General features: G+C 42.9%; 1 protein-coding gene across 1 annotated transcript in view; it reads right to left on the bottom strand.

Annotated features, from left to right (window-relative positions):
* The window catches only part of DNAH17 (dynein axonemal heavy chain 17), a 135506-nt gene that overhangs the window by 41746 nt on the left and 78433 nt on the right, over positions 1–15327 (bottom strand). The window contains exons 47-53 of the mRNA XM_048489794.1: positions 14440–14605; positions 13034–13136; positions 12687–12834; positions 7656–7747; positions 5557–5718; positions 4091–4255; positions 654–845 (exon numbers count right to left, since the gene is read on the bottom strand). Of these exons, the coding sequence (XP_048345751.1) occupies positions 654–845; positions 4091–4255; positions 5557–5718; positions 7656–7747; positions 12687–12834; positions 13034–13136; positions 14440–14605 (1028 nt within the window). The remainder of the gene's footprint in view (positions 1–653; positions 846–4090; positions 4256–5556; positions 5719–7655; positions 7748–12686; positions 12835–13033; positions 13137–14439; positions 14606–15327) is intronic.

Here is a 15327-nt window from a genome sequence, read left to right on the forward strand (position 1 = left end):
AGCGAGGAGGCAGTATCTGGGGAGGGCTTTAACCTTTATGCCCTGTTTGTTGATCCTGTAAAGCAACTAGCTGGTCATTGTGTGAAACAGGATGCTGGACTAGATGGATCATTAGTTTGATCCAGCAAAAGTATCTCTTATGCTCTTGTGCTTTTGTTGGGCTAGGCCCCCCTTCAATTACTGGTTTGCAGTTTCATCACGATTTCTGTTAGAATGTCACACATTTATGTGGCTTTTAAAAAACAGAATAGAACAGTCTTTTTCTACTAAAGAAAAGTCTCTCTGAAGCCATAACTAATTTGAATTTATGTGCCTCAACCAGGTTTCTCCTGTGTTTACCTGAGACCTATTCTGCTGATCTACTCCTTGAGACTAATCTGTACATAAATACATCTTCTTTTTTGTTTATATTCAAATCCTTCCTCTGGCCTCCATAAACTCCTTGTGCACCACAAAACTTACCTCGTGGCAGCGAACCCAAAGCCTATACATTTGCTACCTGGCAATTGAGGAGAAAGTTTAAACTAGATCCCAAAAAATCATAGGCTTGCCACAACTTCATTTTAGATAATGAGCATCAGTTAATGTTCTTTTTCACTTGTGCTTTAATAATGTGCTGGGATATCTCTGGAGAAAGCCACTTTGCTTCTTACCTTGAGGTCTGGAATTCCATAGCCCTTTTTCAGTGTGATCTGAAACACATCCAAGGCACTGATATAGGCTGCTAGCCGGGACAGGCTCTGCTTGCCGCTGCCTCCTACCCCCACTAACAAGGCATTTCCTCTAGGAGACTCTAAGATGCGATTGATTCTGCAGACATGAGCTACAGCATCCTCAAAAAGCACCTACAATCAGCAAGGAAGGCTTGTTAGTATCACAAAGGGGACTAAGTCTACAAATCTACAAAACATTTTCAGCCCAAAGTTATGACAGCACAAAACAACTTGAATGTGAACTTGATGGGATCTGGCAAGTGCCAGTCACACAATCCAGCAATGAAGGAGTTAATTGTTGCATGCTAATTAGTTAGTGAGGTCAGAAGTCAGTGACCAGGTAATTGATACCCCTTGGTCGGGAGGTCTGCACATAGATGTTAGATATATATTCTTTGTTACACTCTGCACGTGCTCAGTAGAAGTTCTTTGTTAGCGATGTGATCGTCTAAGGTGGAGAGCTGGCTATGAAGCTGGCTGGTTAGAAAGATTTTTCTTACTTTGTCTCCCAAGTTTCCCTACCCTTATTCTTAGTAAATAAACTATATTTTAGAAAAGCAACCGTCTTTTTGCCTCTTTATTGCACCAACTCTGCTTTATAAGTAATATTTCCCATCAGAACTTAATAACAATTTATGTAAGTAGCTTGTGCAGTCTTCATCAAGCCCTGGGTACTGTCTTGATTAATGCTGCAGTGTTTACTAGGACAAAAGGGAGTACTCATAAGTAGGCCCTAACGACCAGCACATAATTGCTTGGACAAAAGTTTTTTAACGTTTTTTTAATTTAATATAATGATACCTAGAATGATTTACAAAACTTTTAAAATGCAAAGCAACTCATCAGAACTTTAAAGACTTCAACACCTCACAACCATATAGCAGAAAGCAATTTTATTCTCTTTGATAATAAATTAAATATCAAATGTGGCAGTTTCTGTTCTGTTAAGAACTAGAGTCCGTTAGATGACTATCTTAGATATTCCAAATTTTCTGCAAAGCAGTTAACACAACAAACTCTTTTGATCTATTCAACCAGTCTTTTTTCAGGAATAAATTAGGTTTGTCAAAGGTTAATGTAGTACTAAGATACAAAATAATTTTCTGAAAACTTTTTTGAGATTATAACAACGTGACAGATACATTTCAATGAGGGTTGCATACTACGTCCAAAAGCCATGACAAAGATCTTGTCACTGCTGTCCAAAAATTATTAGTTCTCATACATTTCCACCAGATGTATAGAAAATCAGCTTTGTCTCCTCCCCAGAACCAATAACAACTGGAACTATTTCTATAAATTCATGCTGAGCTTAAAAGACTTAAAAGACACTGGTACAACATTTGCAAACATTTAGTCTAAACAGTATGTTAATGGAAAAACCATGGAATAATAGAAAAGGCCAAAGTCTAGCTGGAAGATTTTCAAGACATAACTTCCGGTAGTTCTTGACTAATCTCCATAATAAGACATTTTCAAGTTTCTAAGTCCTACCTTCTTTAAAAAGCAAACATAAACAAGTCATTGTCTTCACTTCCCATCTCCATCGTTATTGGAACTTTGCATATTAAAACATTTAACTTTATGTATTTATTTAAAGCATTTATATCCCACTCTTTTTTTGGTCCAAATCAACAAGGCAGCAAACAACCAAATGACAAACAAATCATATCACTTAGAACCTACTAAAATATGACACAGTCAAATGGATGACAGTGCTAAATAATCAGACTATTATTTATCATTCTAAATAACAGAAGCTGAAAACAGGAGTAGCATGTAGAGCAAGGAGGGGCATCATAAACTGTGCAAAAAGAGACGATTTTGATTTAACACCTTAACACCAGCAAGGAAAGACTCAGATGAATTTCCTTTGGGAGGAAGATGTATAGTCTTGATACACATTCACTCTTCCCAAATCCTATAGAGACTCCATTTCCACTCTTACCCTGACCACAGACTTGAATAACTGTGGTCATCTTCCAAGAATACTGTACGTCAAGGTTGTCTTCCTAAGCCAGTTGGTAAATCTTTGAATGGTCTATAGGGGGCCAGACACAGAGACATTGCTATAAAAGGAAGTTATCACACTGCTTCACGGTGGTAAAGTTTTTTCACACCAGGGGAAGGAGATATGTCCTAGCAGCCCTAAAGGTTTTCAACTCCAAGGTAGTTCAGCAACTTCTCTATGGAGTTCCTTTATGGATAACTGCATGGAACAATTCCGTTGAAAGAATACAATCTGGCTTCCTATATAAAATACTCGGATTACCGCACTCTGTACCATATGCTGTACTATGCTTAGAAACTGGTCAGAACCTACTTGAAACAAGAGCATGGCTGAATACATTCAAGTATTGGATCAAATTATGTTTTAACTCTGATGTGCGCAGTTTAACATATACTGCGTGCCCAGACCTATTTGCCTCCAAATGGTATCAGCTTCTCAAATAAAAAAATTTACTCAATAGGTTTATTACTTGAAGATCTCTGTATGCTGTCACCCAGAGAGATTTTCCAAGCCGTCTTTTAGAACAGGAATACTATATCCTGTTGGGGCAAGCAAATAAATCATGCTCACCCCTCTCTGTCAGAATAATACCGGAACAGGGGCACATAGCCAAATATCTTGAATTATTAACTGAATCCCAACAGAGATGGATTATCACAAGGGCCAGATCCAATACTTTCCCATCGGCCATTACAAAGGGTCGTTACTTATCCATCCCTCTCCAGGATCAGGTTTGTCCACACTGTAAAAACCAAGAGGAGACTCTTGCTCACATTATTCTTGACAATCCGAGATATGTGGGCATTAGGAATTTCTCTATCAGGCTGGCCCTAGACAAATCTGAAAGAGACTCTGACAGTTCTGTTGTGGAGCTTCTGTTAAACAATACAGATGTCATGCTGTTGGAAAAAGTATCAAAATTTATTTTGCAAGTGACAGAACTTTCTAAGTAATGTATACTGCTATATACAGTCTTTCTGCCTGCGTTTTGAATGTACTCTTGATTTGTACTTCATAAATGTCTGGTAACGCTCTAGAGCCTATTTGAAGTGCCTAATAAAGGTTGTTGTTGTTGTTGGTCTATAGGGATGTACAACTGTCTATGCCTATGTTTGACTTTGTTTAGAAAAGAAAAGATGAAAGTACATAGCCCAGTAAACATAAGACAAATATATCCTACTTAGCAATAGCAACAGATTAATATATGGGAAGCAAAAGCATTAACAATTTAAATAGAAAGGAATTGGTGCAGGAATACCCTAAATAGAAAGATGACTAAAATCTAAATAATGTCTACATGTGTTAAGAAGAGCCTACTCAGGGACCAGCATCAGCCTCCTTCAAGTTCTCAACTTGTTTCACTCACCAAATTCATTACGGCATTGACCTCATTGTAGCTGTCCAAGGCTTCCACAAGCAGCTTATTCAGACTTTGCCAGTTGGCGACAGGCAAATATTTAGGATCTCCAATGCCTTGAGCAAAGTGGCAATAAATATTGGGCTTGGCAAAGACAACATTGTCAGCTAGATCCTGCAGAAGACACAAACATAGCCTTTCATCTTCTATTCATTTTAATGAAAGCAGACTTATGTTTAGGTTAGTAGGGCTAGTGGACACAGGAGTCAGAAATTACTGTTCTCTGTTTCCCACCCTTACTGCAGTAGTCAGAACGTTATTCAGAATGGAGGCCAAATGCACCTTTATAGATGCAGTGCTTTAATGATACAGTTGCAGTGCTTTAATGATAACAAATACACAAAAAATAATGGAAAAGTACAGGCAACTGGCCCCTGGCATACTCCCACTTCCGAGAACCTCCTCCACTTAGCTTCATAGGACCCATGTGTAGAGGTTTTTCTAGAACAGAGAAAAACCTTTGTTACTCTGTCAGACCAATAACTCATGGCTAAATCAACCATGTAGCCAAATGGAGAGAAGGTATATCATCGTGTACCACCTCATCCATCAACAGGAAGTCCTCCACTTCTGGGAATGTGTAAATTCTCCCCTTGGTGGGCACCTGCTCCAGAACAGAGTAATTAGGATGCATGACGTCTGATCGGCCTTTATCTTGGCTACTGTCCTGTACAGTAACGGGAACATGGGGGAAACACCTACAGAAATTCCACGTTCCAAGTAAACTGGAATGTATCCCAGTTGTGTACCATCCACGGGAACATGTGGGGTCACATGTCTCCAAGTGCAGGTCATTCAGTCATGGGGGCGGAAAATTGCCCCCCATGTGGCTACAGCCCTCTGTGTGCAGAAAGGAGCGGCACAGGAATGGACAGGGCAGTGAGGTGTCCCGGCCCAGCTGGGTGTCCCCAAAGGAGGGCAGGGCCACCCAGATGCTGGGGTCGGTGCCTGCCTTGGACTCGCCTCCTGTCCCCGTCGCTGGCTGCAAGTTATTAACAGATTTTTTTTCTTTTTATTAAATACAGTCATCATTTTTTTAAAAAAAAAAACCCTAAGGTGTTCATATCACAAGCTTGGTTGCATGTTCAAGCAGTATTTCCCTTGTGTAATGAGGTGCTGCCCAGAGAATTAGAAAACAAGGGGAGAATAACTTGGGTCCTCCACAAGTTATGGGAAAATCCCCAAACCAAGTATCTGATTCATAACTGATTTCCTCTGAGAATTAACAGGAGTGAGACATGGGTGCCTGAGTTAAGACCTGTCCACTGCCTGGGAAGCTTCCCTGCTTTTGTGACAGTGAGTAACTGAGTTTCCTCTACTACTATAGATATGCCCACATACTTCCCAGCTACATCTGACTTCACTGTTGAATATATAGTATACCGTGAAGAAGGAAATAAAAAGGCCCACTTCACCTCAAAGAATTTCTTGCAAGTAGCCATCATGACCCTGGTAAAGCTCTCTTGATCTTTCTCTTCCACAAGTTTATCACAGTAAACTCTCTCAGCTTCATGCAACCATAGCCGGACCAGGTCTACAGGCATTCTGAGGCACTCATGTGTAGAGAACAGCAGTCCCTGTCAAAAGACAAAAGCTTTCGCACTAGTTGTCCAATCCTTAGACATCAAGTTTCTGATGGTATTGAAAAATGGAACCAGTTATTCTTCATTTAATCATCAGTTACTATTTGTTCCCCAGAACCTTTTACAGGCAAATACGGAATTGCTACAAGGTTCAAGGAACCATCTTGCTGATTTTTACTACCCATGCAGTGTCCACTTCTGTCTAGGCTGTCATGATTCAAATCAAATACTTATCTTTGCAAAGCAGACCGAAATACATCTAGAAAAGGGGGCAATTTGCCCTCATTATTAGTTTTATGTTAACCTAGTCATGTATGAGCTACATTAGTGAAAAGGAGATGTCTAGAAATTGAACATCTACACAGGGAAGTGACAAGTCATCTTGCAGCTTGCTTGATGTCACTGCTACAGTTGATAGTTCTTCTAGAAGAAACCCAATTTCTAACATCATTTTTGCTGTCATCTCTGAATTGGTGAATTTGGGAGATTTACCGGCAGAGCCTGAAAACGGTGGAGAGCTCAGCAGGGACGTGAAACTGCCATAGTCTCCAGCGGAATTGAGCCCTATAATCTGGAGATCAGATGTAATTCTGGAATATCTCCAGGTTCCACCTGGAGGTTGGCAACCCTAGTAGAACCCTAGTGAAAGCGGAAGGAAAAAGATGCTACTGCCTAATTTCTAGGGGATAACAGTAGACAAGGAATGTCTTAGCAAGGGGACTCCTTAATACAATTGTTCATTTGTTGTCAGTGCTAGCATCTGAACTAGAAATGTAGCTTCTGTTTAGAACTTTGTGCTGTGCTATCCATAATGCTGACTGCTGGTACCCCCCCCTCCCCCAATGATATTCCTGCAACCCAGTGAAGCATCCCACACTTATTTGTCATACAACCAGGCTGCAGCAATGGAGAACAATAGAAAAGAGAAAATCGTCTCACTGAAAAAATAAAGGTGGAAAAATGAGGTAATGTCTTTTTCTATGAAAGCCATTGCCCCTCCAGGCCCTTCTGCCTATGGTCATTCCAATGGTGCTGGACTTCATTTTTTTCTGCCTGAACAAATTTCCCCAGGAGCTGTATAAATTAATGACAGCAACAAGAGCAGTCATGCTGACTCATGGGAGGGATGATGACAATATTCTAGTGGAAGACAGGAAGAGATGCAGGGGAGGGCCAATTCATATAAACATTGCTAGGAGCTCTGCAAACATATCAGGAAATGCTGTGGTGGCGAGTGTTAAGACCCTTTTACAAAAAGTTGCTCTCAACTAGGTTACAAACTAGGAAGTAAAAACTTGCTGCAATAAATATCTGCAAAGCTTTTGTTCAATTTTTCTGAGCAAATGAATAGGCGGTAGCAATAGTGTGGCAGGTCACGTTGAGATGAGGGCCTCAGTCATGTAGCAGTCCTTCTTTAATTTAGGTGAACAGCCTCACTGGGTACCATATGCACTGTTAGTCCTCATGCTAAGTATTACTAGTTTTTTCTCCAGACGGGAAGCTGTATGAATTTTGTGGGAATAAATTATTTTCTCTTGGCTCTAGCTTCCTAGGCTGGCTTTGCTCTGGACCCAAAAGTCTAGCCAGTCATAGAATCTTAAAGTTGGATGAGACCCCAAGGGCCATCAAGTCCAACCCCCTGCAATGCAGGAACACACAATCAAAGAACTCCTAACAGATGGCCATCCAGCCTCTCTTTAAAAACCTCCAAAGAAGGAGACTCCACCACACTTCGAGGTAGTGCATTCCACTGTCAAACAGCCCTTACTGTCAGGAAGTTTTTCCTGATGTTTAGGTGGAATCTCTTTTCCTTCACCTTGAACCTATTACAATCAGCAGCAGTGTTTTGCCTGCACTTTAATTTAAAGGGACAGGAAAAGACCGATTGACTAGGGATCAAGCTAAAATAGCTGTAAAGAAATCATGCGTACCTGGAAGATGTTAGAGAGATCCCGGAGGTTGAAAACATAATGAAACTTTATGGCCGTAGGGAGAAAGTTTGATGTAACTTTTTGATGCAAGGCTGTTGTGGGAACAGACAACATTTATACATTAAAAACAGGATTTTTGGTTTCTTAGCCCCAAGAAAGCGTGAACGGCTCATACCATTTGGAAACATAAGTCATGTGAATAAGTCATGTGAATAAGGATAAACAGGGCATCTCCTCAGTCTCAGAAAAGTTATGCAATTTGTAAAAACCTTCCAGGAAACGGCCAAATCAAATTAAAGTACTCTATATTGATACACTTTCTCTTCATAAAGTAATCTATGGTCCTTTATATGGTGACATGAAAATAAACCTCCTTTTAAGTCCAGAACTGCAAACTATAAACCATGTGGGGGGTTAAACCATGTTTAACCCTTCCGTTTAACCTTCCGTATAAACCATGTTTTAATAATTGTAAAACAAATATCAACAAAATCATCCTAAACTTTGAAACATGCAAAAACTTATTAACTGTTCTTAAATCCATACAAAAACGTAACTGCTGTTTTCCCCCCTCATCTTTCTTTTGAACCAAGAAGAATCCCCTTACAGCCCAATCCAAAAGTATGTGTGCAGGGAGGCTGAATGGCCACGCTCCCGAATTTGCACTCCTGACCAGTATACGTGGTACTTTTGCGAGCCGGGAGGGCAAACAGGGTGGTGGGTGGGTGATGGTGATCTCTGTGGCAACTGATCCACACCTAGCTGCTGCTTCCAGAATTGCACTGGCCTAACTTGTAATGTAAGGCAATGTAACTGTGGGCATCCTGAGGTGTTTCTGGAGGTGGAGCTGATATTAGTCAATTCCCACCGGGCCTTTGTCCCAGGAACATCAGCAGTGGGGAGGGCCAAAAAGGTGGCATAACTCCACTTTCTCCTATGGAAGGCTTTCAGGTGGCCAGGGAGGTTTTTTTGTTTCTTGCACTGCCTGAAAGCCATCTGGAGGTATTGGGGCAGCGCAGTTGTAACCCTGTCCCTGGCTGTCTCCAGAATCTGGACTGCACTCTTGGGATCATCAGGAGCGAATACCTCCTCTATAGCCCCATTCAGTAACAGTTCCTTAACTTCTTTCTCCAACAGAGCTAAACAATTTCATACAGCCCTGAATACAGGCAAAGGCTGAGGAACACACTTAAATTCCATGCCATAACTGAATTTAACAGTTTTAAGAACCAATAAATCATTAGTGATGGAACTTCAGGCTTCAAAATAACATTCCAATCTCCCATCAAAGACAGGATTCTCTGTGTTTCTCAACTCAGCTAGTTAGAAGGAAGACTTGGGCTGCTGGTGGGACGCTTGGGTCTAGATGGCATCCTCCTCTTATCCAAAGAATGGTGGTGCAAACCCCTCTGTTGAGGATACTTTGAATGGCCTTGGATCTATGGCCTAGACTCCCTGTGGCCATACTGCCAAGCTGGTCCAAACAATGACATTTGCTGGTAAGATGAGGTCAAAGATGCAACTCCCAGATACTTTGCAGTTTGCCTGTACTTTTTTATTCGTGAAAGGATCTCATCTATCACCTCCAAGAACAATTTCTTCCCTTCTTCCAACTAACCGGCAGGTGTCATTAGGCAGTGATATAGATCTAAGCCATGAATGCCTGCTCAGACACCATAGATCTGAAAGATGTATCCAGCATGTTTGCCAGCACTGACTTGTTTTGACAGTCTCAGTGCTTCTGTCTGCACCATATGTGCCAATGGTTTTTTGTCCTCTGGCAACACATCACTATAAAAGCCCAACTTGTTCCAAAGGAACAGCTGGTACTCAGCCACAATTGCTTGATAGTTAAGTGATATGCAAGTGCATTGCCAATGAAGAGTAAAACTTTCTTCCATTGGCATCCAACTTGCAACCCTCCTGTCTACAGGAACAGAATCATATAACTGCCTGCCTCTAGACTGCATCTTGTTGGTCATCAAAGAAGTTGGAGGAAAATGAGAAGCCAAAAATGGGCACTTATCCATATTGGCTCACTAGAAATTCTCTAATCTCTTAGCTGTTGCTGGCACAGATACAGGCTTTGACCAGAGATCAACAGTCATATCCAGAGATGCCTCTAATATGGGGAATGCCTCCCCCACCAACCAAGAATCACTGTTGATGAGCCAAAATTTTATCCTTAGGTTTATGAGTTGTGGTAGACACAGGGGCATCGCGCCAAAGGGGGGGGTGCGTGATGCATTGGGCGCATACCCATGCGGAGGAGTTCCGGGGGTGTGGCGGGGGCGGGACGGGGCATTCCGGGGGCTTGAAGGGGTGCAGGGCGTGCGTGCGCACACCAGGTGCACTTCCCCCTTGCTCCATCCCTGGGTAGACACATCAGCCTCCAAATATATGGCGTTTCTCAGCAACTGCTCGGGGTGAATGGCTGAGAATAGCCATTGGTGGCAAAATGGTTGATTTTTAAAGAGACCTTCTCATCTGCAGTTAGATTCAGTGGCCCTGGAACCCAGCTTGGATTCTGTGGTATGAACCTCCTGCTTAGGAGCAAGTGGCTCCAGAACAGACAGAGCCCTTGCTGCCAGAACCAACCTTAACCTTACACATTCTGACCAAGTATTAGATTTTGTACTTGTGTTCTCTTTGCTTTCAGTGTACATTCCCATCGAGCTTTCACTTTTTGCATGCATGTGTTTACCCACCTTTGACATTGAATGTGCTTTCACTTCTGCAGTTCCTCGTATTTTGTGATTGCTCTCAAAGCACATTTTTTTCTTTCGCAGGGAAAGTGAAGACAATCCTGATGCATAAACATTTACTGTGGGTTTCTTCTCTCCCCCTCCCCCTCCCCCTCCCCCGCCATAGTCTGTCATGGCCCAGCCCAGGCTCAGCAACAGTGGGGACTCCTCATCGGAGGAGGGCGCTTATGTAGGCAGCCCATAGTTAACAGCAAACAGCCCATGGGAACTGTTAGCCCAGAGGCACCTCCTCACTCGGAGGCAGCCAGCCACCAGGCCTAGCTTCCCAGGATCACCACCCCCCTGGGAATCTTGCAGGAGACAGCTGAGGTCCAAGGTACAGACATGCATGCCTTCTTGGTGAATGGCTGTGAAGTCTCCTGAGAGAAGCACCCAGGTGTGGAAACAACACATTCAGGTAATGCTGAACTTGCTGAGATTAACTGATTTATCTCTGGAATTTTGCCTTCAAACTGACTGACTGGCTCCCTGCAATTTCTCTGGCTGATGTGACCTTGGGTGATTGACCTCACATCTGGAAATGTCTTTGAACTTGTTACTACTCAGAACACAGAGGGGGAGATACTGTAATCTGATACGGACAGCTGGCAGTCAGTCAGAACAATCCTTTCTTTCATTCTTTTCACTTGCCCACCTACCTACCTCCCCTCCTTCATTCCTATTTCCATGCCACCTCCATTTTGGGATGCTTGAAAATTTTGGGAGCTTTCCCCAGTTCCCCCCCCCCCCCTTCTTCTCTTTTAGCAGTAAAAGTCTATTGATGGAACAATGAACCAAAGTGAAATTGACAAGGCTGGAGTCTTGGATTTATAAGAATTTAACTTTTTCCATACTGCTGCTTCTTCTATGATCCAGCCTAAAAGGGAGCGGGCTTCCTTGGCCACATGGATATCTCAGAAGCACTTTCCTTTTCTCCAGAAGGGACACTGCTGGGGGCAGGGAGTGGATGGGTGCTCCCAGTGATGTAGGTATAGATTTTTTATGGGGTGGGTTCAGTGACTGAACTGACTTTCCAGCTGTTCCATTCCATGCATTGTTTCAAGCAAGCCGGACATGTAATGGGAGGGGTTTGAACCCATAACCCCCCCCCCCCTTACCTATGTCCCTGGGTGCTCCCCCCCAGCCAGGCACTGACCAGACTGATATGACTTCCACAGATGAATAGCAGGTCAGCCTATCCCAGTGGGTCAACTGTGGACTTTCCTCAATTTTTGGAGTCTTTAAAAAAAAGTCTTATAGTATAAGCCCGCCCCCCCGCCCCCCGGTTCATTTTTTTGTTCTCCGAGCAGTGGACCTTGATTCTGTGCAAATTACTTGTGGTTATGTATTTTTCCTTTCTGTTTGGGGTCAGCAACCCAGCACTCAAAATTGGGGGGTGGGTGGGAGGAGAGATTGCACGTGTCTTCTGATTTTACACCTAGAGGCACACACCGGCTGTTCTTTTGCAAGCCTTGGGCTGCTTGAAAGTAAATGCTTTGAGTGACCTTGTTATGCAGTTGGGCAGAACATCTGTTTTGGTTGCTGGTCCCAAAGAAACAAGGAGCTTGAGCCTTGAGGCACAGGAAATCTTCCCAGTCACCAAACGAATGGAGTTGGCTGCAAGTTAGGCAGGGTAAAGGCCCTGGTGGAGGGAAGGGGGGAGACTGTGGGAGTTTATCAGCAGTTTTTTGTGTATTTTTCTTACTTTAAAAAAGGGATGCGAACTGGAAGCTGTTTTAAGTGAGCCTATCTACGCAGGAGTAGATCTGAGGCTCAGCCCAATGACTTCTTTGCACTTGCTCAGCTCACCAGCCTATGAAGCCAGAAAGTATCTATGTGTCTTGGTGGATCTGCCCAAACTCCAGCTCTGGGCAGGGATGTGTGTGTGTGTGTGTTGCTTATTAATTTTGCCCTCCCCCAAATATTGGTCTGGGGACAGAACATATGAGACTGGATGAAGGGGCTCCAAGGCTGGTTGACTAGTTCCCCCCTCTCCCTGCTTGACACATGAATTGAGCCCTAACAGATTAGACCAGTATTCTATTGTTAGTCTCCAGCACAGAAGAACGAAGATGAATAACTGTTCCCAGGGCCAGAAAGTGTTCTAGGGAAGCGGAAGGCAGGGAAGATCCCATGATTACAACTTCCCTGGGGTTGGAAATGGCTGCAGGAGTGAGGAAAGGTGGGGAAAATCCTAGACAGTTCGTGCTTCCTACTGGTGATTTGCAGGGTTAAGCCCACTGATATGCTAGAAACAATTTGGTTTGCCAAGTCCTGTAATACTTACCCAGAGCTGCTGAAACAAGCTGAGAATGCATTTTCTGGACCACCATTGGGACATTCCGGAGGGCCAAGTGCTGAGCTAGAATGGTGCTGTAGATGGTCATCAGGGCTTCTTGTCCTGGGAAACTCACGGCAAATACACAAAAGTGCCGCTACAACAAAAGATGTCCAAAGGATCATTTGTTGATGACTGAATCATATTCTTAATATAAATATACCTTTTTTTATCTCAAAATGACCACAGTGTTCCTCCTCTACTTGGGAACAGGGGCAAATATTAAATAGTGATGATGATGTCTGCTACTAAAACAACAAATGACAGGATTCCTGTAAAAGATCTCTGATGGGTACCTGGAGTCTGGAGTCAATGGTGAAAGACCCAGAAGTTGGATTCATACAGGCAACATACTGGCAGTTGTGAATATCCTTTAACGTTAGCTTGGTTCTGTCATACCTGTTATAAAGAAGCAGGATGGTTTTGACAAAGAATTATTGCTCACATATTTAAAAAGAGGACAAAATTAAGAATTTACTTTAATCTTCTTTTATTAAGGTTATAAATATTGGATTTTGTGCAATATATGGCTTTCACAATGGCTTTGTGGCAGCTTGGAGAAGGGAAGCATGACAGAATTAAAATTTATTGTCGAAGGCTTTCACGGCCGGAATCACTTGGGTGCTGTGTGGTTTCCGGGCTGTATGGCCGTGTTCTAGCAGCATTCTCTCCTGACGTTTCGCCTGCATCTGTGGCTGGCATCCTCTGAAGATGATCCTCTGAAGATGCCAGCCACAGATGCAGGCGAAACGTCAGGAGAGAATGCTGCTAGAACACAGCCATACAGCCCGGAAACCACACAGCACCCAAAGAATTAAAATTAGTAATTGGAGGATCCATGTCCATTTTAGCAAGCTTAGCTCCTGATTCCATTGGTTTCACTGGACTAAATTTGAAGTAGTTCTTTCAAATGTTTTTAGGAAGAGAAAAGTCATAAACTGTATTTCTGATGGATTGAAAGTGCTATAATCTTCGCACCATTAATCGCCGTTTCTCCTATCTAAAGAATCTGACAAAAAAGCCCAGGGGCTAAGTAAAGAAGGTGGCTTATTCCTTCCTGCACTTAGTTGTCCCATGAAAACCTTAAGCTAATTGACTATTTTCTGAGAAACATGTAGGAGAGAGGAGCTAGAATTTAAGTATCATGGCTGGGCCAGGGACCACTAGTAAATTGGCCTCTAAAGAACATAGAGGCCATGCATGGACATATGGGGTCTCTCAGGTATGAGGGCCGCAGGCCACGGCGTGCCTTAAAGGTTAATACCAACACCTTGAAGATTATCTGCTATTCTGTTGGGAGCCAGTGCAGACAGAACAGCACAGGAGAGATGAGGTCCCATAGAGCACTATTTGTGAGGAGCCGTACTGCTGTACGCTGGACCAACTTGAAAAGCATACTACAAAAGCATACTACAAAAGCAGACATCTTACATTGTTGTAGCACTTCCCCAGGGAAATTGGGCACACATCATGCGCACATTCCTATAGTAAGAATGGACTGGTGGGGGGGTGTGTGTGAAGAATGAGTGGCTTGCTTCTTTCTTTGTTCAGTATGTACACCAAGCTACTTCACATATACCACTGCCTTTTGCATTGCTCTGAAAATTCTACATAAATAAATTAGGCTCTTTGGGGACTCACTTGACATCCTCAATAACTCATGACCTCATCTGACATGGTCACAGTTACTCTACATACATACCAGTGTCCATGATCCATGTGCTGCCGGATCAATGTATGAGGAGCTACAGTGCCATATTTGTCTACTTCTGGCATGTTCATGTCATCTATGAAGTAAATAAGCTTCTTGGTGCCAGGGGGACCAAAGTTCCTTCCTGATTTCTTCTCCAGGGGCTTCTCAAGAATAGCTGCACAAGAGGAATGCCACTAATTAAAATATCACTGAGGATTTAAATGGACGATCAGTTCAAAAAGTGTATTATCCCTATTATTTTGTGAGAGAGCCATGCCAACTCAATAGCACAATCTCTAGTTTGTCTGTCTGTTTGTTTATTCCATTTACTATACTGCCCGCCCACCCCCCCACCCCGAAGGGTTCTGGGTGGTGTACAATAGTATACTAAAACATCAATATAAAATTCCATAAAAATAGCATAAAACTTTTACATTTAAAATGATAGAACAATACACAAAGCCTTCAGATGGCGATCAACAGTTCGTTCCACGAGGGTGGCCCAAATAATACAATTGCCAGAGTAAAATAAGGGTAGAATAGAACAGAATTTCAAAATTTCAGGGATGGCACACAATCAACGGCTACCCCCCTCCAAAAGCCCAGTGAAACAATTCTGTTTTACAAGCCATGTGGAATTGTTTAAGATCCCACAGGGCTCTAACAGACGGTGGTAGTGAGTTCCACCAGGTAGGAGCTAAGGCGCGAAAGGCCTTAGCTCGGGTGGAGGCCAGTTGTATCATAGCTGGGCCAGGGACCACCAGTAAATTGGCCTCTAAAGAACATAGAGGCCATGCATGGACATATGGGGTCTCTCAGGTATGAGGGCCGCAGGCCACGGCGTGCCTTAAAGGTTAATACCAACACCTTGAAGATTATCTGGTATTCTGCAGACAG

This window comes from Sphaerodactylus townsendi, linkage group LG03 (genome assembly GCF_021028975.2).
Source record: "Sphaerodactylus townsendi isolate TG3544 linkage group LG03, MPM_Stown_v2.3, whole genome shotgun sequence".
NCBI classification, from domain to species: Eukaryota; Metazoa; Chordata; class Lepidosauria; order Squamata; family Sphaerodactylidae; genus Sphaerodactylus; species Sphaerodactylus townsendi.